This window comes from Symphalangus syndactylus, chromosome 4, assembly GCF_028878055.3.
Source record: "Symphalangus syndactylus isolate Jambi chromosome 4, NHGRI_mSymSyn1-v2.1_pri, whole genome shotgun sequence".
In the NCBI taxonomy this organism is placed as follows: Eukaryota; Metazoa; Chordata; class Mammalia; order Primates; family Hylobatidae; genus Symphalangus; species Symphalangus syndactylus.
The window spans coordinates 117,420,921-117,445,859 of NC_072426.2; the positions used below are offsets into that span (position 1 = coordinate 117,420,921).

Below are 24,939 nucleotides of genomic sequence, written 5' to 3' on the forward strand. Positions count from 1 at the left end.
GTTAGACCAGAATGCCTCTCTTTCCAGCTGGATCTACATGCCTCCACTCTGGCTTTTAACAGGCTCTGAACTATTGTCAGAACTTGGGAATTTCTAACATTGAAGGTAACACATTGACAGAATTTCCTCAATGTAAAATTGTATAACTTTATCCAAGTCCCATCTGAGCATGTTATGTCCTATTTGTACCCTTACAAAAACTGACTGGTGGCCAAATTGATTTGAGACTGAAAGTTGCCACTTATGTTCTTAGAAATACTTGCTTTAATTCTCCAGAATCAGTTGCTCTGATACAACTTCTTATAGTCGCCTAAGTCAACACAGTAAGAAAATAAACATGTAAATGCCCTAAAGATAATTTGATAAAAATTATTTTTTATATCATTTCCTCAACAATCTCATAATGGTAGCTGACCTATAAAATGACCTTTTTCATAGTTCATTTTTCTTCCATTTCTGGAAAAGAGATAGTCTAAGCCTTTCAGTAGGAATGAATACCCATGCTTGCTCAGTGGTAAGAGGAAGGCACAGAGACTTGTTATTGGAAGTCTATAGTTTACAAAACAGTGTCATCTTGCAAGAACAATAGTTCACATAAAAATGAGTTTTCATATTTTCTAGTATTAATTGACTTTTAAATAATTTGTTAGTTTTTCCGGAGTAGAATCACATGGGGACAATTTAAAGAATTTCATCAATAGCTTCAAATTAAGTAAACCAGCATTTGGTTGAAAAAAAAAAAAAATCACTTACCTGGAAGGAGAAACAAAAGAAACATCCTCAAATGCTAAAGCTTCCTTCAAAACTCAAGGTAAGGAAACCAAATTTCCACAATATGATCACTTAAAATCGCCAAGAATGTTCAAAACTACATTTGATAGCAACAGCTCACACAACTACTTGGCTCTCCTAGATTCCTAAGATCCTAACCAGCTAATGGACATCTGTGGACATATTCAATTCTGCAAAGCTGCAGAATATCTGCGAGAAGATGGTTTTTGAATAGGACTTTTTACTGTAGTATATTTAGTTCAGTAAACTGGGTAGAAAGCATTTAAGCAAACTTATAACCATTGAACAACAAGCTTTAGTTTGCCAAAACTGCTTAGGGACTGGATTAAGAGAAGGCTCTCCTGTTACTTTTATCTCTTTGCCTTTGGAGCTCTCGGCTTTCTATGGCTAAATTAGCTTTCAAAACTCTACTTGTGTCATTCCTAGATTAAAGGTCAGTGTAAGTATTGTACTGTTGAATTCAGAAGGTGCATTTAAGCTAGAAAACCACTTGTAGCACATCTAATCCAACTTGCCAACTTTACAGATAAGACATTTGGTCTCATAAAAATTAAATGACTAGCTCAGATTAGCATATCTTGTAAGGAGCAGAACTGAGACTTAATTCTGCTGACCCCCAATATTATTCTCACCTTCCAGATCTCGCTGCCTGGTTGAGATCTTGTCAGCAAGATTTCTCTGATGTTTTAGCACATTAGTCAGCAAGCATTGGGGTATATTGTACATACAAAAAAGGACAACTAAATTCCTGAGCTCCCTGGACATCCTAAAAGCTAGAATTTTAATAAAAACCATGCAGTCTTCATTTTGATGACTTTTTCCACACTAATTTATTGTATTACTTAGATTATATCTCTTAGCCCTCAGTGTCCTTATACTATAGCCACTAAGAGAAACTATGTTTTGCTCTAGCAATACAGAGATGAGAGTCAGTTTCTTAATCCCTTCACGTTCTTCTGGCAGGAACACATCCAGTCTATACCTGAAAAATTTCACCTCTCTCTCCAAGTGAAGTATATTTACCTTGTGGTATTAGGAAAGATGTGTCCAGCATCTGGCTACCCAGGAATAGACAGACCTTACGCCAACACTGTACATTGTCTTAGCTGCATGGGCCTCTGAAAAACATACTCTCAAGACCTTACCCCATGCCTACTTGCAAATTAATCACTGGGTGCACCCAGAAGGATGGGCAGATGATGCAGAGGTGGAGGGATAAAGAAATGGCATGGGCTAACATATGGAGAAAGGGGAGTATAACGTGCATTGATGTGGAGGCTTAGGGCACCTAACAGGCAAGTGTTGGCAGATCTCTCAGATTGATAAGAGTTTAATGTTTAAATGGCAAATTAGTGCAAAATATAAAGGTATGTTTTGTCATATTAGCGAGGCCTCAAACTCCTATTTTAAATTTATGTTTTTCAGTTTTCAGGCACTGAAATGGCATTTGCTATGGTACTTAGTACAAAGTAAATCTGTGTGACCTGAATTGAATTGCATAATTTAGGTTTGAGAAGGGTGGAATGAATTGGCATACTTTCTGGAGAATGAAATATTTAAAATTTGTGTTTGGATCATCTCACAGCTTATACTTGTATAACATCGGATATGTTCCAGAACATTTCACCTCTCTTGTCTCTTATCCTCATGTATTGGGGGAGAGAGCATGGACTTCTGCCACTGTTCGCATTGTACCAAGGAGGTGGGGTGACTTGGGGGCCCAAGACATGTTACGATAACAACTGGAAATAGCCAGCCTCCTAGCTCTCTGCTATATGCTTTATCCACCAGACCACTCAGCTTTCCAAAATAATTGACATTTCTAACCTGGAATGCTATTAGAAACAATAGAAATAAAATGTGATATTGTATAAGTACTCTTCAGTTTTGCTGTATGCCAAAACTTCCAGTGGCTGAGCTCTTGTCAAGATGTGATAAAGTCAGCTCATGCAGCTGCTGGTTTGAGTTTTGGTTCGCTCCTGACTTGCAGCTGAAAGAAGCCTTATCTTGCATAAGCAAACTCTTACAAGGACACACCCTTCGTATGAAATGCCTTAAATAGTTTCCAAGTCTGAAAACTAAATTTTCTAAATGCTACAGTTTTTTGGCATTGCAATGACCATGAAAACTGCTTGATAAATGCATCTGTGGAAGTTATGCTCAGCTAATTTGTGGTAAAACTGGGACAAAAACTCATATCCATTGACTTCCAACTCAATGCCTTTTCTGCCAGATCTCATTGTCTTGGACAGAATGAATGCGTAAACGGGAATCTTGCCTGTGTTAAAAGATGTTTGAAGAAGACTGTTCCCGTGAAGCAATATTTTAAGGGAACGATTTTGTTTTGCTCTTGAACCAAAGGATTGACAAGTTCAATTTTGGTCAAGTTGTGATAATATCGTTAGATACCCATACCGTCTGTGGCCATTCATTTTTCTTTTTGGGAAGGTTTTTATTAAGCCAAAGCAGCCAACTACAATTTAGAAAAATTGAACTTAAGGATAAAATGCTTTGTGTGATAGCATCTGAGCCTACTGTTTTGGATAGCCTGTTCTCAATACTTTTTGTTTGAACTCTTCAGCCAATGGCTCTGAAGAAAAGCATGGCCTATTAACTGGTGCAGTTTGTGTGCTAGGTGCCAAATGGAATGACCCAGTTTCTGCTCATCTTCAGACTGGCATGCTTTGGCAGTCCCCATGCAGCTACTTGGTCACACTTCTTCCTTTCCTAACTTGGTAGAGAAGGGTGCTTTATCTATTCTATCTTGAAGGTGTTGTGGCCTAGGAGGACTGCAGCTTCCGTTCAAGAAGCCTGAACTTTTTAGCCTGGCTCTGTACTATCCAGCTTCTGGTCCTCCACACTGTCTCAAACCATTGCTGAGACAGCAGAGGTGGAGAAAAAAATCGGTCACTCTGTCATTCCAGCCAGTGCACATTCTTCAGCCTGGACAGATGGAAATCAAGATGAATTTCTGTCCATTGTCCCAGTGGGAAAGGAGAGCAGAGTTCTATTCCTGGCTTTGCCACCAAATGGTTGGGGGATCTGTGCAAGTCTCTGAAATTATCTGAGCCTCAGTTTTCTGGCCTCTAAGATGAGAGTATTGGAACAGATGTCTCTCTTTTTAAACTTTAAAAAAAGTTTTGCTTTTTTCTTGAGATAGGGTCTCACCATATTGCCCATACTAGCCTCAAACTCCTAGGCTCAAGCAATTCTCCTGCCTCATTCTCCTGAACAACTGGGACTATAGGTGCGCACCACCATGCCTGGCCTGGAATAGATGTCTTCTAAGATGCTTCACCATTCATGAATCATGGAAATCTGTATGTCTCAGATAATAATATTTGTAGTTAACACTTACTGCACACTTACTTCATTCCACACATCTCTCTAATCATTTTTAAAACAACTAGCTGAGACCCTATTGTTATATATTAATTATTCTTTGTGGAGGAGGAAAAAAAAAACATCAGAAACATTGCCTAACTTGCCTAAGTTTACACAGCCGCCAAGTGGCAGACCTGGATTTTGAATTCAGACCTATGTAACTACAGAACTGTCTGCCAAGGTCTACTGTGATCTATGTAGCAGAAAGAGAATGAGAGAATCAAGCAAGTTGTCATTGAGAGATTAAATTCTCACCAAATTATACTGCAACCAACTCTCAAGCAAGCCTTCACTTCAGCAAATCAGGGCTAGATGAAGAGATATAAAAATAATAATTCACCTTGTTCATAGGCTGAGGGTAGGAGTGTTGTACCTCTAACATAGCATTGTAGGTTGACCTGCAGTGGCAAATCCACATTACAGAAGAGCAGATGGTAATGGTTATTAACAGTTTGTTAACTTGAATCTTAATTTTTCCAGCCAAGCATATTCCATTCTGGTCACTCCTGCCTACTAAAGAATCCTCAGAACAAAAGGGGGTTTCACATATTTTATCTGTGTCCGCTTTAGTCTAAGATATTGATATTTCTGTAGCTGAACTTCACACACATTAAATTTGGGCTTTAGGAAGTTGGGCTGAATGAAAATAATTTTAATTGAAAACAAAAACTTTATCCCCAAATTCTCACACCACTGGTACTTCCTTTCACTGGTTGAACAATAGAAAATTGCAGAAATGCAACTAGTTTGTTCTCATCCTTGACTGCATGGTAGAATCATCTGTGATATCCAGGCATTGGATTCTGATGTGCGGCCAGCAATGAGAACAGCTGCTCCAGTTGGTAATATATATTAATATATGTAAACTTCATCTTCCTAAGTTTTGAGGTCCATTCTTACATTTTCTATGGTTCTAGTGTCACCTTTATCTATAACGTGAACAGCTACAGTATGGGATATTAGCCTGAACGACTTTAGAAATAACATCATTTGCCATCTTAAATGTTGGTGTTTCTTAGAGTTTTGTTTTAGAGCCACAGTCCCCCTCACTTCCTCCCTCAATTCGCATTCAATTTTACTTTAATCACTTTCCAAGGATAAGCTCATCAGTGTATGAAACAGACAGAGTTGAACTGCTTGGTGGAAGCCGGCCTGAGTGTTTGGCCTGCAGCCTCACATCCTGTGCCCATCTCCACCTGGCAGCTTCAGAAAGCTCCACAGGAATTTAGATTGGAAATCTTTAGTCTAAAACTTAAGTTTTTCAAATTGTCTGTTGAGATCCCTTAGCACAAGTATTAGTAAACTTCCTATGTAAAGGGAGAGAGAGTAACTACTTTAGGATTTGTGGGCCATAACTACTTTAGGCTTTGTGGACCATCTATTATAAATATTCAACTCTGTCACTGTGCAAAAGCAGCTACAGACAATATGTAAACCAAAGCATAAATAAATGAGTATGACTATGTTCCAATAATGATTTGTGGACAGTAGAATTTGAATTTCATACAATATTCACATATTATTATTATTATTATTTTGATTTTTTTTTTTTTTTTTTTTGAGATGGAGCCTTGCTCTGTCACCCAGGCTGGAGTGCAGTGGCATGATCTTGGCTCACTGCAAGCTCCGCCTCCCGGGTTCACTCCATTCTCCTGCCTCAGCCTCCCAAGTAGCTGGGACTACAGGTGCCCACCACCAAGCCCAGCTAATTTTTTGTATTTTTGGTAGAGATGGGATTTCACTGTGTTAGCCAGGACAATCTCGATCTCCTGACCTCGTGATCTGCCAGCCTCAGCCTCCCAAAGTGATGGGATTACAGGCTTGAACCACTGCACCCAGCCTATTTTGATTTTTTTAAGCACTTAAAAAAATAAAAATCATTCGTAACTTGTAAGGTATACAAAACTAGGGGGCCGGCCGTTCACAGGCTATAGTTTGCTTGGCCCCTGTATTAGCATAACTAGAATCTCTGGATGTGAAACCCAATCATCAGTGCTACATAGATTCTCTGAGAAAATTCCAACCTGCAGTCAAGATGGTGCATTCCTCTACTAATGGGCTATGAAATCAGTCCAGTGGGTTGTCACTGGCACTAAAAAATTAAGTTATAGTCTAGGTGTGGTGGCTCATGCCTGTAATCCCTGTGCTTTGGGAGGCCAAGGCAGGAGGATCGCTTGAGGCCAGGAGCTTGAGACCAGCCTGGGCAACATAGCAAGACCTCATATTTACAAATTAAATAACAAAAAAGTTAGTCAGGTGTGGTTGAGCACACCTGAAGTCTCAGCTACTTGAGAGGCAGAAGCTGGAGAATCACTTGAATTCAGCAGTTCAAGACTGAAGTAAGCTACGACTGTGCCCTTGCAGTCCAGCTTAGGCCACAAAGCAAAATCTTGTCTCTAAAAAAATTAAATTGTATAAAATAGAAGAGAATATATCAAAGTACATCACACATAATAAGGGAAGGTATTATTTTGTGGAATTTTATTTCAGACAAGTGTGTGTGTGAGTCTGTGTGCTGTGAGTTGTAGTGTACATTAACTATGTCTCAATAATACTTGATTATGTTTTGAGCCTGATGAACCTGGTTATATCCTATCTGAATACCTGGCTGCCAGAGGGGCTGAGGCAATCAACAGCCTATGAAATACCTGAAATGCACTCATGGCCTGCACAAGCTATTGACCAGTGGCTCATGCACACCTTTATCCAGCTTATCTAGCTCCAGAAAGCACTTAAACTTTCTATGTGTGCTGTGCCACTAAAATGGGAATTCTGAGAGAGAATGCTTTCAAAAACATAAAGTTAGCTAATGGGACAATTACAAGTAGGCTACATACTTTAGAAACACGTAAGAGGATAAGGGCAAATAAAACATATGTATCCAAAGAGCAGAAACAAGGAATCATATAATATGAAATAAGATAACAGAAACAAGATACTAAATGTCAGTTGTGAATTAATGAATGCATATGGATTATGGTTTTGTATTAAAAGACACAGCCTTTTAGATTGAGTCAAAAGAGATAGGTTAGGACTGGTGCAATGGCTCACACCTGTAATCCCAACACTTTGAGAGGCCAAGGCAGGTGGATTGTCTGAGCTCAGGAGTTGGAGACCAGCCTGGGCAACACGGTGAAACCCCGTCTCTACTAAAATACGAACAATTAACTGGGCGTGGTGGTGAGCACCTGTAGTCTCAGCTACTCGGGAGGCTGAGGCAGGAGAATTGCTTGAACCCAGGAGGCAGAGGTTGCAGTGAGCCAAGATCGTGCCACTGCACTCTAGCCTGGGCGACAGAACGAGACTCCATCTTCAAAATAAATAAATAAATACATATAAAACTAAACAGGAATAACAGTATTAATCTTAGGCAAAGTAGAATTAAGAGCAAAGACATTACAAACAATGAAAATATTTACTTGTGTCATTAAGCCATATATTTCACAATGATTCTTAAGTAATTATGGACCATTATAGTCCAAGAACATAGCAACAAGAAATATAAAGCAGAATAAGAAATTAGTAAAAATACAATACCATTGAGAAATTTTAAGTTTTCTCCAATTGTGACAGATTAAGAAAGCAAAAAACAAACACAGAAAGGATCTGAAATATATCTGCTTGCAATCACAAGCTATCTATTTATATGATTTTTTGCTAACGAATCAATGAGGACAGATTTTATTAGGCATTCCCACATTCCCATACACTCATTTTGAAAGAACGTTTCTGTATTTCCTGATAAAATGTTTTTGAGGTCTGAATCTAACAGAATAGTTCAGGAAAGGAAGCAAGGGGAGAACTTTTGTGGTCTTTTTCCTAGCAAAATGCAATTTCAGTGCCATGATCTATATTCTCAGTTGCCTCAAATAGCTGTACTATTCATGTTTTACGTTTCATATTTATTTCCTTCTATTTTGGTTTTTAAAAATATAATTATGACTGGAAAATAAGTGATTACATCAAAAGGAGGCCTCCAGAATTTAAAAACATTTTCTATAGCCCATATAAAAAGGAGCGAAAGGCTAACATAACAGCCACACAGTTAGAGTTCCTTAGCTGCACCACATGAGGAAGACAGACCATCAACCTTTATTAAAGTCTTCAGCTTGATGAAAGCACAAGCAGAACACTGAGTGACAATGTTGTAAGAGTAATAGAGCCAATCCTGGAACATCACTAGGTATGGTACAGGCAACATAACGTATTCTCTAAATGCACAGATTCTGCAGTGGAACTGCCTAGGCTCAAACTAATTCCTCTAGCAACTACCTGAGACCTCGCAAAATTTACTTAATCTCTATGTTTTTGTTCCACCATTATACATGTGTTAGTCTCTACCTTACAGAGTTATTGAGCAGATTAAGTTAAAATGCACATAATATTTTTTTGCAAGAATGGAAAACCTAATCCTAAAATTTCTATGAAATTGTTAGGGATCTAAATAGCCGAAACAATCTTGAAAAACAAAGTTTGGTGAATCACATTTCATGAATTCAAAACTTATAACCAAGTAACAGCAATAAAATCTGTGTGATTTTGCCCCAAGAACTGACATATTCTTAGGACAGAATTGAGACTCCAGAAATAAGCTATATATCCATGGCCAATTAACTTTCAAGAAGGGTGTCAAGACCATTCAATGGGCAAAGGATAGTCTCTTCAACAAATGGTGCTGGGACAACTGCAAAATAATAAAGGTGGATTCTTATCATACATCATATAGAAAAATTAACTGATAATAAACCAAAGATCTAAATATAAGAGAAGGACTATGAAACTCTTAGAAGAAAACATAGGGAGAAATTTGTATGACTTTAAATTTGGCAATTATTTTTAGATATGGTATCAAAAGCATAAGCAACAACAACAAAAAATAAATTTGACTTGAAAATGAAAAACATTTGTGCATCAAAGGACACTATCAAAAGTAAAAAAAAAATCTACAGAATGAAGGAAAATATTTGCAAATAGTATAACTGATAAGAATCTATATCCAGAACACAGAAAGAACTCTTACAACTTAGCAACAGAAAGACAAAAATAAAAAATGGGTGAAGGACTAGAACCAACATTTCTCCAAAGATATGCAAAATGCAGTTACCAACAACTACATGAAAAGATTCTCAGCATCATTAGTTATTAGGAAAATGCAAGAAACCACAGTGAAAAACCATTTCATACCCTCTGAAATAGCTATAATTAAAAAAATGAAAGAGTACAATTTCTGGCAAGAGTGTGGAGAAATTGGCACCTCATACACCCTGGTGAAAAGGTAAAAAGGTGCAGCTCCTGTGGAAAAGAGTTTAGCAGTTCCTTAGTAAGTTAAACATAAAATTACTATGACCCAGCAATTCTACCCCTATACATCTTTGAGTATTAAAAGTGGGTTCAAACAAAACTAGTACAGGAATATTTATGGCAGCACTATTCACAATAGCCAAAAGGTGGAAACAACACAAATTTTAATTACATGATGGATGGATAAGCAAAATGTGATATACCAACCCAAATTTTAATCAAATGATGGATGGATAAACCAAATGTGATATACCAACACAATGGAATAATATTTATTATAAAAGGAATGAAATACTGATACACACTACAATATGGATGAACTTTAAACACATTATTTTAAGTGAAAGAAGCCATACACAAAAGGCTACCTATTATATGATTCCATTTATATGAATATCTAAAATGGGTAAGTCTGTAGAGGTAGAAAACAAATTAGTGGTTTCCAGGGGCTGGAGGAATTGGAAGTGGCTGCTAATGGGTAAGAGGTTTCCTTTTGGAGTGATGAAAATGTTCTGGAACTAGATAATGGTGATGGGTGTGCATCATTTTGAATGCATTAAATGCTACCGATTGTACACTTTAAAATGGTTCAAATGGTAAATTTATATTATGTGTATTTTACTACAATTTAAAAAATTAAGTGTATGCAAATTACTTAGAACAGTGCATGGCACAAAGTAAGTGCTATATCAGTGTTGGTTATTATTATTCAGAACCTGCCTATGTACGGAACCTAACCTGCTGTATATAAATCTAGGGATGGAAATACCAAAGATGATTAAATAGCTGTTTATAGAACTTTGTACACTACAAACAAAGATGACATTATTTTTCCAGGGCTTACATATGATAATTTGGGTAAGACAGAAATTCTTAATAAATATCACAAATAAATTGTATAGGTCATAGTCTATGACCAACGTACAAAAATTAAAGACTTCTTAGAAAGCAGAGATAGTGTTTGTTCGGTTTACCTTTTAAAACATATTAAAACTTGTCCTGATTATATTATATGGTTCTCTTTGCAGAAAATGTAGAAGGTATTTAAAATGAGAAAAAAAAAATAAAACCTTACAATCCCAACACTCAGAGATAAATCCAGAATTTTTTTTCAATATTTTTGCTTTAGTTTTAGTTTAGTTCATTTATCACAGAAAACTACACAGATAGGTACTGACTAAAGATGTGGATAGGATAATAATGGCTGGAAATCTATGATGTAAAAATGTAGGTCCAGCCTGATTTTGTCAGCATCATAAGTAGGGTTGGGGTTTTTTTGGGCAAAAGATATTACATTTGCAGTTGGTGTCAAAATATAACCTATAAAGATAACTTGGGGGAAATTCCCCAAAAATGTACTCTCAAATAGTCTCATAGATGTTTTGAATAATCTTCTAGAAACCAAGGTGAAAAGAAATTTATCACAAGAATGTTAAGCTAAATTTCCTAATTTAAAATCACTACAAAGTAAGTTTGAGATACCATCCCTACTTTCCCATCTATTCAGACCTTTTCTGCAAAGGAGTTCACAGTGGGTGTCTGTTTCTTTCTAAAAACCCCATTTCACACCGTACTAAAGATACTTACAGGTTTGGCAACTAGTCCAGCTCATCTCAGGCTGAATTTTGGGGATTCATTGGGGTTTACAGATGAAAAATGATTGTAGATACCATCTACTTGGCGCTTTATTGAATAGGCACAAGAAAACTGAGGCCCACAGGTGTTAAATGATTTTTCATGGCTAAACTAGTCTGCCACAAAATTCTGGTCATTTGTCATTTGTCATTTTGAGTAGTTGATATTGGCTGCCTACTATGTGGCTGACAATGTGTGGGACACATAAGTGAAGACACAGGTTTTCCTTTTAAAGAATTTATAGTCATGTATTCCCTGGCATACAGTTCCTGTAACTCTTTCCTGTACCAATTAAATAGCTAGCAAGGCTCTCTTCTTAGATCCCTGAAAACAAAACAAAACAAAACAGGGATGCCTTGTTTCTTCACTTAACATGTGCTTTTCAGACTGATGTACCTGCAGGGGTATGAATCAGCTGCACAGGGTAATAATGATCTGTCTATGCGGAGCACTCACTGTGTGTAACCAGATGAAAACAAATATTTTCTCTTTCCTTTCCTCCTCCCCTTCCTCCTGTCTGTTCCCTTCCCTTCTCTCTCCTCCCTTCTTGCCTCCCTCTCTCTCTCTCCCTCCTCTCTTCTTTCCTTCCTTCTTTTCTTCCTTCTTTTCTTTCTTCCTTCTCTCCCTCTTTGCTTATCTCTCCTTCTCCCTCCCTTCACCTCCTTCCTTGCTTATTCAACCAATATGCTACTATAAATACCAGTCGGGAACTGTGCTAGATTCTGGGGATACACGGATGAATAAAGTAGGCATGATGATATCATACCAGTCCCTTTGTTTCCTCCAATTAAATTAGTATATTATGACCTAGAATGCAAATTTTGTGTGAATTTTTAAGTAAACACAAAAAGCTTTTGGAGACTCCTGGTTTATGCCATAATTTCCTAGTTGAAGTGATATAGTACTGTATTTTCAAATTGGTTTTTAGCTTCAGAATCTGATTTTCAGATAAAAGCTCCAGCTTTTCCTTGAAAACACTAACCTACCTCCTGTTTCAGAATTTTTGCTCTTGCTCTTCTCTCTGCTTTCCGTCCTCTTTTCCCAGAATTTTCAGGGTTGGCTCCGTCTCCTTGTTCCACGTTTAGCATAAATGTCACCTACTCAGAAAATAATTCCCTGCTACCCTTTTCTTAAGCAGTTTTCAGCATTCATGTTTATCATCTTACCTGGTTTTATATGCTTCGTATTGTTTTTGACTGTTTTTATCTTATTTTAATAAGATAGTTGTTGTTCCGTTTATTATCTGCGTTCCCTCCCTCCATCCACTGCGCCCACCTTCCATGTATCCTTCATGGGAGCCCATTTTTCTTCCTGCTGTGGGCTCAGTGTCTGGTTCACAATCTGACATGTAATGACTGAATCATCAAATGAGTGCAGGAATTCAGGGACTGGGAATCAAGTCATATTAGAAAAAATGGATTCTCCATTTGGAAGAAGATCTCTGGTAAGTCTAGAATTAGAAATATCGGCTTTATTCTTAAGATTCCTGGAGAAAGCATGGCAATCGTCTTTTTTTCATAGCAAAAAAAAAAAAAAAAAAAGAAAAAAAAGAAAAAGACTTCACCATGTTTACTCTTCAGCTAATCAGTATAGGGGAAAAACTTGATCTTACAGCTTTCTGTTATACTATAAAGTAGCCATATCAAGAGAGTTTCCTTGGAGGGTTTCTGAAGCTACGAAGATGATAACAGCTTGGGTACTGGAGACCATTGTAGCTTTCAGGGTCATCTTGTCCCAATGACCCCTTTATCAAGTGCCATTTAAGGCTTTAATTCACTATCTGCTTGCGTAGTTGTAGAAATTTTAAAAATATCATTTCTTTGCCAGGAACTCTATCCAAATTTGGGGCACTTGTAAGTCACACAGAGTTTTCCCAAATGCTGGGCACATCCCCAGTAGAGTATGCAGTGTCTAATTTTGTTTGAGTTACACCCAGTTTGGTTTGCCCCATGGAGCAACACAAAGAATACATCTTTTTTTCTGTGTAATAGCACTTCAAATATATGAATATATATACAAATATTACACTACATCCCTTTCATTTGTTTTCTTCAAACTAAGTGTTTTCATACTTTTCTGGTTAAAAAATTAGAGTAGCTATGTTTGTTTTCTGTTTTCTTTCTGTAATTTTCTTTTCTCTCTGACTTTCCGGAAATCACCAATCACATACGTAGGTTTGTTCCCTAGTCTATAATTATTGATAGCTACTAATTTTAATACTTATTAATACTTATTAATCATGATAGTTAATTCTAACCACAGAAAATGCATAGTAAGCTTAACATTTTACTTTGTTTCGGGCATCAGTAAGTGTATTCCATTAAATATTTTATTTAATCTTTATGCAACTATTATGAGGCAAGTACCAACATTGCCTGCATTTTAAAGACGAGGACACATAAAAATGTGGGCACATAATTTGCCTTAATGTTCCCCAGCCTTGAGAAGTAAAACTAGATTTGAACCCAGTTCTGTCTGTTCCTCATGCCTGTGCTCTTAACTATTGCACTATTTTATCCTCCCCTGGGGTATCTTAGAAGCTGCTGATCTCTCTTCCCTGTATGCTACCGAGTGCTCAGTAGATCCTTGATACTTGCTCTAACTTGGGTTACGGCAATGTCTAATAGACTCAGAATGTTTCAAGCAACTGCCTGCCCCTGTGTGCTGGGCACTAGTATTGCTAACATGTAAGCACTGCACTTGAGAGGATGTTTAACTATAATATTCTCAGAAAGAGGCCAAAATCATGTTAATTGAATACACTAAATTCATAATTAAATTTAAACTAAGTTAAATTCAAATTATTGAATTAATACAATTTAATAATAACCCTATGATATTTCTTTATTTTAATGGATTTAGATTTCTCCTAAAATTCACACGACACCTAAGCCAGTAAGAGTTGTTTTTGTCTTTTTTTCTTCCTATGTGACACTTTAGTAATGGACCCACAGAGAAGCGAACAGCTCCCCACGGTTTCAGTGTTCATGCTTTTGGCTTCTCACCATTTGGCAAAAATAGGAAATTATACCTTTTGAAAACTAAAAGCCATATAGCTACCAACACCTTCGTTAATAACTCTTTAGTTTGGAAATGAATCTCCTTATAACTCAAACAAAACAATACATTTATTCACAGAGAGGTATTTCTCATAGCATTTGATAAAATTATTTTAATTCTAGCTAGACTTAGAATTGAAGTAAGCTTCTCATACTAGAAAACTGGATTCGGCCATAAATACTGGGCTCCCTTGTGCCATTTCCCCCACATTGGTAGCTGAGTTCCAGTAAAATCCATCCACCAGACTGGAATAGGAAATACTACTCATTTATTCATTTAAATAAGATAGAACTAAAATAGGGTAGTTTATATTTTATTCTATGATCTCATACCCAATATAACAGAACGAAGATGAAATAAAATCACTTACCTAACAATAGTAATACGAACTTTATTTTTTCATACATCCTGAGATCATGAGCTGGATCCTGAAGTTAGTGCAAAAAAACTACCAAAGACAACTGCAACTGTCAGTGTCTGGCCTTAGCCTGCTAGCTGTTATCTTCCAGGCCCACCTTCCTGCGGCCATCATCAGCTGATAGGCAGGGGAGGCATTTTAAATGATGCAAGTTGTTAAGTGCCTGTTAATAAAGATACATGGATATCTTGGGGCTATGAAAGTGGTAAGTACAATTTTCACTGCAAGGAACAGGTTGCTACTTGTGATACTAACTTTGCATAAGTTAAGTGGGCATGGCAAGGTGGTAGACAGGAGCCACCCAACTGGACAAAGAACTGGACTGTGAATCTCTGAGGCCAGGGCACATGCCAGGCTGAGGTAGCTGTTGTGGAGCCATGGACCTTCTCATTTCTAATGTCAAGACCCGGTGGTCCAAATGAAAGTGACTTCCTATATGTGAAATGAACATATTTGAGAAATTTAAATCATTTGAGTGTTCTGAGGTTCTGAAAGACTCCCAAACTCATGGTGAGTCACACAGCAATGTAAGAGACATGAGATGCAACAAATCTCTCACTGAAAATAGAGTTTGAACTGAAGAGCTAGTGCTGCACAGCTATGAAACCAGTGAGCTTTTTCTCTGTGAAATATACCTTGGTAAGTAAGCATAAATGAATACCAAGACAATAAATAAAAACAGTCAGAAACAAAACCCAACAAACCAAAAACCTTATCATTAAAGTAGGTTAAAGCGAAAGGTATAGAAATGTGAGGAAACTCAGTTTTAAAGGGAGACAGAAAAAAAAATATAAATTAGGTCTGAAATGGTTCAACAGAAGGTGATTGGATACTCTATCGAAATCATCTTACTTCCTGTAAGATTTTTGTGAAAATCTTTCCTGTCTGACCTAGAAAATCAATTTGCTATGTGAGAAATTGGCCACATATATCATACTTACATATTTACCTGAAGTGTGGTTTAAAAAAATCATTCATGAAGCTAATGTTTGCAGCTTCAGGAAACTGGGCCACAGAGAAAAAAAATTATTTACTGGTGAAAAGATGGAGATAAGTATCAGCAGAGCATCCCAGAGAGGGAGGAGCCTGAGATTGAGGGACTAGTGGATGGAAGGAGCGGAGATGCAGACTTGGGGAAGATGGAAGAATGAATGACACAGAGGGAGTAATCTGAGCAGCAGGACAAGAATCCAAAGTGCCTCTTCAGGCCCTGCCAATTCATGTAAAACAACTCCAGCAAATTTTATTAAAAAGTTAAAATTAAACAATATGTAATAAATTAATACCTTCCATAAATTCAGTATTTGTTATGGCTGGATATCAGGTTGAGTTGCAGGAATTGTGCTCAAGAGTCAGCCAAGTAAAGGAAATGTTGATATTCATATAAGCAGTAAGAATTATTTCACATGATTTTATATTGACAAAGGGAGAGCGACTAGCATGAGTCTTAAAAATGCTATTTCTGAAAATGGGTAAATAAATGTCACTATTCTTACAACGGACTATTAGAGCAACTATTAAAATCATATTTTCAAAAATAGTTAAAGATATGGAGACTCAGGATAAAATGGATAAGTGGAAAACAGCAAGATCTCAAAATTGTATATACACAATAAAATCCTGTTTGATTCTTTTTTCCTCTGGGTTGTGCTACCTTCACCTGGAATACGCCTACTCCTTTTTGGGTGGCTTCCAATTCTGCTTAGGGTCTCAACTGAATAGTACTTCCTCCACGAAGCCTTCCCTGACTTCCTGTCTTTGTCAGGTGCCCCTGTTCTATATTTATAGGGTGCCATCTTCTTCCCTTATCATAGAACTTATTACACTACATTGCAATCATTGTGTCTCTACCGGACTACAGTTTTTAAGTGGGCACACCCTGACTATGGCTATCTTATTTACCAATGAGTGCTTGGGGCACACTTGACAATAAATATTTCTCAAATCAATAAATGACAAATGAATATTGCAGTGCAGAGGAAAGCAACTTCTCACGGGCAGTCCTGGTTGTATAGGCTGATCATTTTTTATATATCCTGCGGGTAACCTATGTCATATCCTAGCTTCAGGTTCCCTCCAGTATGGAGGTCCATTGCTAAGGCAGGAAGGGGAAAATGAAAAGGAAACAGCCTAAAATTCAGCTTTCATACCTTCTTCAGCCTGGACTGGTCAGAGTCAGAGAGTGCTTTCTCTTCCATGACCTCCCACTTTCCTTTCCTGCAGAATCACATCGTTGGCAATTCTCTAAACTCCTGTAGTGCTGACACATGCCTGTTTATTAACACCTGTCTCAGGTTGTTCTGAACAATCTGTTCCTTTGTATTTGTGGGTCCTGTCTCTGTTGTTCTGTTTCCAGCATCTGGCACAATGCCCTATAGAGTACCTGGCCCCATTAAAGTAAGTCAAAACCTGGAGGGTTCTCAATGGGGAAATCAGAGGTCAGCACCTCACACGGGGTGTGAGGAAGCAGAGTCATACAGTGTCCTCTAGTGGCGTATCTGCACAATGGAAGGAAAAAATGTAAGCCCTGAAAATGCAACAGAAAAAAATATACATCAGATTACATTTTTCTCTTTCAGGCATTCCCTAATCTTCTTTAATTTTTCAAAAATTTCTTTACTAAAGTACACATTCAGAATTATCATAAAATTCTGCCTACGAGCTATATCATGCAAATTATTAGACAAATCCACATCTTTTAAGAATTTTGACTCTGCATAAAATAAAAGTACTTTTGAGGCATTTGATCAAACATAAAAAACTTATCCAATTTTCTTGATATATATGTCTTTAGGCTATTTTTTTAATTGCCTTAGTCATTTCTATGACATTATTAAGAAGGATGAAGTTCAATGTTAAAATCTAGGAAAGGCAACTTGGATCGATCAACACAAACTTATACCTTGCTTATTTCATGACAGAGAACCATTCATTTTTGTCAATTACTTACCTCTCAACTATTTCAGGCTTAGATTATTCCTGAAGATGGTTGCATGCTAGTCTGATCTGCCAGTGGAGAAGTCTGCTTTTCATGTTTTGCATGGAGGAGTGGAGAACAGGGGAGGGGCAGGAAAGTTGAGGCACAGTGGTTTGTACTGCTAGCCTCCTTGGTACCTCATCGCCTTAGAATTGTCCAGCCTGCTTTGCCAGAGTAGTCTAAGAACTTTCCCTGACCTTTGTTAGTTTATCATTTCAAACTTTTTTAAAAATAAAAAACAACTACAAGGTAAGATAAATCTAACACTCAAAATAACCCTGTTAGAGAGGCGGAACAGATATTAGCATTCTTATTTTATATATAAGCAAACTATGGAATGGAAAAGAGATTATGAGTGTATTACTTGATTTGATTTGCCCTAAGTGTTTTTTAAACGTATGGATTTAGCTGCCAACTTTAAAAAGAAGGTATAGTTTAATTAAAAATCAGGAATTGATTTAATTAAAAATTTGACTCCTCTTACAGGAAGATCTGGCAAGAGTTAGCATGCAATTCTACATTGTGACAATCCATGGGAGCTAAGGACTAGCTGTCTCTTGGGACAAACAGGCTTTCTTGAGTCTGGTGAGTACTCCACCTGATGCTTGCTTCCATTTCTTAGATTAGGTTCTACTGTGGTGAGGCCTCAAACTCTCAGTGGCTTGCAGCAACACTAGTTCATTTCCTGCTCACATTACATTTGGACTATGATGGCGACAAGTTCCAGGATCAAGACTGAAGGAGACACCCCCATTTGGAACATGCTGTTCTTGTTGCAAACTGGGGAGAAAAGCCCAAATAAGGAATGGCTTTTAATGCTTCCTCTCAGACATGGTATGTGTTATTTTTTTTTTCTCACGTTCTATTGGCCAAAGTAAATCAGTGGCCAAGCTGACCTCAATGGGACAAGTAAATATAATTCTTCCAAATGGAAGTTCTGCAAGTCATATGTCAATGGTGAGGATATATAAAACACTTACAGGAGGGCCCTAATAATTGGGAGCAAAAACACAATCCATCACATTCATTTATACCCTTTCTAAGCTTTTGGCATTTGGGTTTGGAAATCAAATTTATTTAGGAGTCTTCTTCAACACCTTCTAGTGATGAGATTTCTTTAACCCAGTTTTCAGTTTCCTTTCTTTAAAATTATATTGAGATGTGATGTGTGTTGAAGAAACCCCAGAAGTGAGAAACTCTCATCACTACAGTGGTGACATAAGCAGTGAAAAACTGTTCCCAGTTGCCTCCAAGTCCATTGTGCTATACTGCTGGAATCAGCTATCATACTTAATCTTTCTGCTGAGAATTGATAGGTCCAGCTTGTTCTACATCCAAATAATAATTCAACAGATGATTTGTGAGCACCTGCTGGGCACTGTGCCAAGTGTTGAAGACACAACGTTCAGTAACTCAAGTTTCCTTTCAGGAACTGACAGCTTAATTGGGAAACAAAAAATTAAGAAGGCAATTGCATTATGGAGTGTCAAGTGGATGATAGTAGTAAGCAAAGGGTGTTATAAGAGTACATAAGAGGGGTACCTAACTCAGACTTGGGGTTCTGGAAAGGTTTTCCAGAGCAAGCGATGAGACCTAAAGAATGAGTAGACAAGTCACGGGAGAAGTAAGAACATTTTAAGCAGAGAAAACAGCATGAGCAATGGTCTGATATCAAGAAAGAAAGAGAGAGTGCAAGAGTACACAATGTAGTAGTTTTCAAAACTGTTTGAAATTTTAATCTCACATTTGTTCTTTTCAATGTCTAGGATATCAATTCATCCTGCTGTTTACCTTTGTAAACATGAATTTAGCCCTGGTTCTCTATATGAATACTAGAGGAAGTATATTGATAAAAGAAAAGGAACAAATATGTAGTCATTTCTAAGATTTATTTTTATTAAAATGTAACACTCACAAACTGTAAGTGTATAACTCATATATATATACTCACACATATACACACACACACATACATGAGTATATGTGTGAAACTGTCACTCAAATCAAGACACAGAACATTTCAGATGTATTCCAGAGATCATGGTGGATGGGAGGCAGGACTGGATTGCAGCCCCTACTTGGACAGACAAAGCAGTGTGTGGAGGCTTGTATCATGAACTTTGACTGCAGGAATGAATAGGAAAGCTGAGAGAACCCACAGACCCTCTGAAGGAAGTAGATTGCTCCTGCAGGTCTCAGGAGACACCCCAAATGCTGTGGGAGCCCAAACTGCAAACTGTGGAAGTGGGAAAGGGGAATAGTCAGCTCCTGGACACACATCCTCACTGGGGAACCTAAAGGTCTAGATCACAGGAGAAGATTCTGACCTTACTTGGAGCTGAGTCAATTTAGAGAGCCAAGTGAAATACACTGCTAGAGGAAGCAGCGGGAAAAGCCCTGTGGGCTCACTGGGTTCCCTAGCCATCCATTTCTGCCTTGCCTCACAGGGATCCTTGAGGAGGGCTACCAGAGGCACTGGGAAAAGGTCACACAGAGAAGGAAACTTCCAGCTAAACTTTGTAACAATTTGAACAGATTGAGCAGTCTCCTGGCCAGAACTTGGGGGAACTTGGGGGAGGGCATGAATCCAGTGTGCAGACTCCACAGCGGGGAAGTACCAAAGCTCTATTTGCTTTTGCAGCTGGGAGGCAGGTAGCCTGGGGCAAATTCTCAGCCCTGCTCACCCACTGCCTGGAAACAGACTCCGTGCTGTTGTAGGGGCTATAGTGGGAGTGAGACCAGCCTTTTGGGTTATGTGGGACCTGCGTGAGTCCTGTGACTTCAACTTCCCTGACAACCTGCATGACAGTAGAGTCAGCCATAATTCTCCCAGGAACATAACTCCATTGACTTGGGAACCACATTCCCATCCCCACAGCAGCAGCAGCAGCAAGACCTGTCCAAGGACAGTCTGAGCTTAGACATGCCTAGCCCTGCCCCCACCTAATGGTCCTTCCCTACCCACCCCCGTAGCTGAAAACAAAGGGTATATACTCTGGGGAATTCTAGGGCCCTGCCTACCACCTGTTCCTCACCATACTAACACAGCTGATGCTCTTGTGAAAGTGCCACCTCCTGGCAGGAGGCCAACCAGCACAAAAACAGTGCATTAAACAACCAAACCTAAGGACTCTCACAGAGTCCATTTCACCCCTCTGCCACTTCCACTGGAGCATGTGCTGATCTCCATGTCTGGGAGACTCACAGATGGTTCACATCACAGGACTCTGTGCAGACAACCCCCAGTACCAGCCCAGAGCCTGGTAGACTTGCTGGGTGGCTAGATCCAGAACAGGGATAAAAATCACTACAGCTCTGCTCCCAGGAAGTCACATCCCTAGGAAATGGGGAGAGTACTACATCAAGGGAACACCCTGTGGGACAAAAGAATCTGAACAACAGCCTCGAGCCCTAGACTTTCCCTCTGACAGAGCCTACCCAAAGGAGAAGGAACCAGAAAGCCAACTCTGGTAATATGACAAAACAAGGTTTTTTAACACCCCCCCAAAATCACACTAGCTCACCAGCAATGGATCCAAATGAAGAAGAAATCCCTGATTTACCTGGAAAAGAATTCAGAAGGTTAGTTATTAAGCTAATCAAGGAGACATCAGAAAAGGCAAAGCCCAATTTAAGGAAGTGAAAAAAAAAAAGATATAAGAAATGAGGGGAGAAATTTTCAATTAAATAGCATAAATAACAAACAATCAAAACTTCAGGAAAAAATGGATGCACTTATAGAAATGCAAAATGCTCTGGAAAGTCTCAGCAATAGATTCCAACAAGCAAAAGAAAGAACTTCAGAGCTCAAAGATGAGGTTTTCAAATTAACCCAAACCAATAAAGACAAAGAAAAAAGAATAAGAAAATACAAGCAAAGCCTGCAAGAAATCTGGGATTATGTTAAACAACCAAACTAAGAATAATCAGCCTTCTTGAGGAAGAAGAGAAATCTAAGTTTGGAAAACAAATTTTGGGGAATAGTCAAGGAAAACTTCCCAGCCTTGCTAGAGACCTAGGCATCCAAATACAAGCTCAAAGAAAACCTGGGAAATACATTGCAAAAAGATCATTGCCTAGGCACATTGTCATCAGGTTATCTAAAGTTAAGATGAGGGAAAGAATCTTGAGAGCTGTGAGGTAAAAGGACCAGGTAACCTATCAAGGAAAACCTATCAGATTAACAGCAGATTTCTCAGCAGAAACTCTATAGACTAGAAGGGATTTCGGCCCCATCTTCAGCCTCCTTAAACAAAATAATTATCAGCCAAGAATTTTGTATCCACCAAAACTAAGCTTCATAAATGGAGGAAAGATACAGTCTTTTTCAGAGAGACAAATGCTGAGAGAATTTGGCGCTACCAAGCCAGCACTACAGTAACTGCTAAAAGGAGCTATAAATGTTGAAACAAATTCTGGACCAACATTAAAACAGAGCCTCTTTAAAGCATAAATATTATAGGACCTATACAACAACAACAGCAACAACAACAAAAAACAAACAACAACTAAAAAACAAGGTATACAGGCAAGAAATAGCACAATGAATGGATTGGTACCTCACATCTCGATACTAACATTGAATATAAATGGCCTAAATGCTCCACTTAAAAGATACAGAATTAAAGAATGGATAAGAATTCATAAACCAACTATCTGCTCCCTCCATAAGACTCACCTGACACATAAGGACTCACATAAACTTAAGGTAAAGGGGTAGAAAAAGACATTCCATGCAAATGCAACCAGAAGCAAGCAGGAGTAGCCATTCTTTTTTTTTTTTTTTTAAATGTTATTATACTTTAAGTTTTAGGGTACATGTGCACAATGTGCAGGTTTGTTACATATGTATACATGTGCCATGTTGGTGTGCTGCACCCATTAACTCATCATTTAGCATTACATATATCTCCTAATGCTATCCCTCCCAGCTCCCCCAACCCCACAACAGGCCCCGGTGTGTGATGTTCCCCTTCCTGTGTCCATGTCTTCTCATTGTTCAATTCCCACCTATGAGTGAGAACATGTGGTGTTTGCTTTTTGGCCTTGCGATAGTTTGCTGAGAATGATGGTTTCCAGCTTTATCCATGTCCCTACAAAGGACATGAATTCATCATTTTTTATGGCTGCATAGTATTCCATGGTGTATATTGCCACATTTTCTTAATCCAGTCTATCATTGTTGGACATTTGGGTTGGTTCCAAGTCTTTGCTATTGAGAATAGTGCCGCAATAAACATACGTGTGCATGTGTCTTTATAGCAGCATGATTTATAATCCTTTGAGTATATACCCAGTAATGGGATGGCTGGGTCAAATGGTATTTCTAGTTCTAGATCCCTGAGGAATCACCACACTGACTTCCACAATGGTTGAACTAGTTTACAGTCCCACCAACAGTGTAAAAGTGTTCCTATTTCTCCACATCCTCTCCAGCAGCTGTTGTTTCCTGACTTTTTAATGATGGCCATTCTAACTGGTGTGAGATGGTATCTCATTGTGGTTTTGATTTGCATTTCTCTGATGGCCAGTGATGATGAGCATTTTTTCATATTTTTTTTGGCTGCATAAATGTCTTCTTTTGAGAAGTGTGTGTTCATATCCTTGGCCCAGTTTTTGATGTGGTTGTTTGTTTTTTTCTTGTAAATTTGTTTGAGTTCATTGTAGATTCTGGATATTAGGCCTTTGTCAGATGAGTAGGTTGCAAAAATTTTCTTGCATTCTGTAGGTTGCCTGCTCACTCTGATGGTAGTTTCTTTTGCTGTGCAGAAGCTCTTTAATTAGATCCAATTTGTCAATTTTGGCTTTTGTTGCCATTGCTTTTGGTGTTTTAGACATGAAGTCCTTGCCCATGCCTATGTCCTGAATGGTAATGCCTAGGTTTTCTTCTAGGGTTTCTATGGTTTTAGGTCTAACATGTAAGTCTTTAATTCATCTTGAATTAATTTGTGTATAAGGTGTAAGGAAGGGATCCAGTTTCAGCTTTCTACATATGGCTAGCCAGTTTTCCCAGCACCATTTATTACATAGGGAATCCTTTCCCCATTGCTTGTTTTTGTCAGGTTTGTCAAAGATCAGATGGTTGTAGATATACGGCATTATTTCTGAGGGCTCTGTTCTGTTCCATTGGTCTATATCTCTGTTTTGGTACCAGTACCATGCTGTTTTGGCTACTGTAGCCCTGTAGTATAGTTTGAAGTCAGGTAGCATGATGCCTCCAGCTTTGTTCTTTTGGCTTAGGATTGACTTGGCAATGCGAGCTCTTTTTTGGTTCCATATGAACTTTGAAGTAGGTTTTCCAATTCTGTGAAGAAAGTCATTGGTAGCTTGATGGGGATGGCATTCAATCTACAAATTACCTTGGGCAGTATGGCCATTTTCACAATATTGATTCCTCCTACCCATGAGCATGGAATGTTCTTCCATTTGTTTGTATCCTCTTTTATTTTATTGAGCAGTGGTTTGTAGTTCTCCTTGAAGAGGTCCTTCACATCCCTTGTAAGTTGGATTCCTAGGTATTTTATTCTCTTTGAAGCAATTGTGAATGGGAGTTCACTCATGATTTGGCTCTCTGTCTGTTACTGGTCTATAAGAATGCTTGTGATTTTTGCACATTGATTTTGTATCCTGAGACTTTGCTGAAGTTGCTTATCAGCTTAAGGAGATTTTGGGCTGAGATGATGGGGTTTTCTAGATATACAGTCATGTCATCTGCAAACAGGGACAATTTGACTTCCTCTTTTCCTAATTGAATGCCTTTTATTTCCTTCTCCTGCCTGATTGCCCTGGCCAGAACTTCCAACACTATGTTGAATAGGAGTGGTGAGAGACAGCATCCCTGTCTTGTGCCAGTTTTCAAAGGGAATGCTTCCGGTTTTTGTCCATTCAGTATGATATTGGCTGTGGGTTTGTCATAGATAGCTCTTATTATTTTGAGATACGTCCCATCAATACCTAATTTATTGAGAGTTTTTAGCATGAAGGGTTGAATTTTGTCAAAGGCCTTTTCTGCATCTATTGAGATAATCATGTGGTTTTTGTCTTTGGTTCTGTTTATATGCTGGATTACATTTATTGATTTGCATATGTTGAACCAGCCTTGCATCCCATGGATGAAGCCCACTTGATCATGGTGGATAAGCTTTTTGATGTGCTGCTGGATTCCGTTTGCCAGTATTTATTGAGGATTTTTGCATCAATGTTCATCAAGAATATTGGTCTAAAATTCTCTTTTGTGGTTGTGTCTCTGCCAGGCTTTGGTATCAGGATGATGCTGGCCTCATAAAATGAGTTAGGGAGGATTCCCTCTTTTTCTATTGATTGGAATAGTTTCAGAAGTAATGATACCAGCTCCTCCTTGTACCTCTGGTAG

At 38.2% G+C, this 24,939-nt stretch overlaps 1 protein-coding gene across 3 annotated transcripts in view; it reads right to left on the reverse strand.

Annotated features, from left to right (window-relative positions):
- The window catches only part of GYPA (glycophorin A (MNS blood group)), a 30,809-nt gene extending 16,147 nt beyond the window's left edge, over positions 1–14,662 (reverse strand). For all 3 annotated transcript variants that reach the window (XM_055274047.1, XM_055274046.1, XM_055274045.1), the window contains exon 1: positions 14,543–14,662. In XM_055274047.1, coding sequence (XP_055130022.1) covers positions 14,543–14,579 — 37 coding nt within the window. In that variant the 5' untranslated portion in view covers positions 14,580–14,662. The remainder of the gene's footprint in view (positions 1–14,542) is intronic.
- Between the last annotated feature and the right edge of the window lie 10,277 nt (positions 14,663–24,939).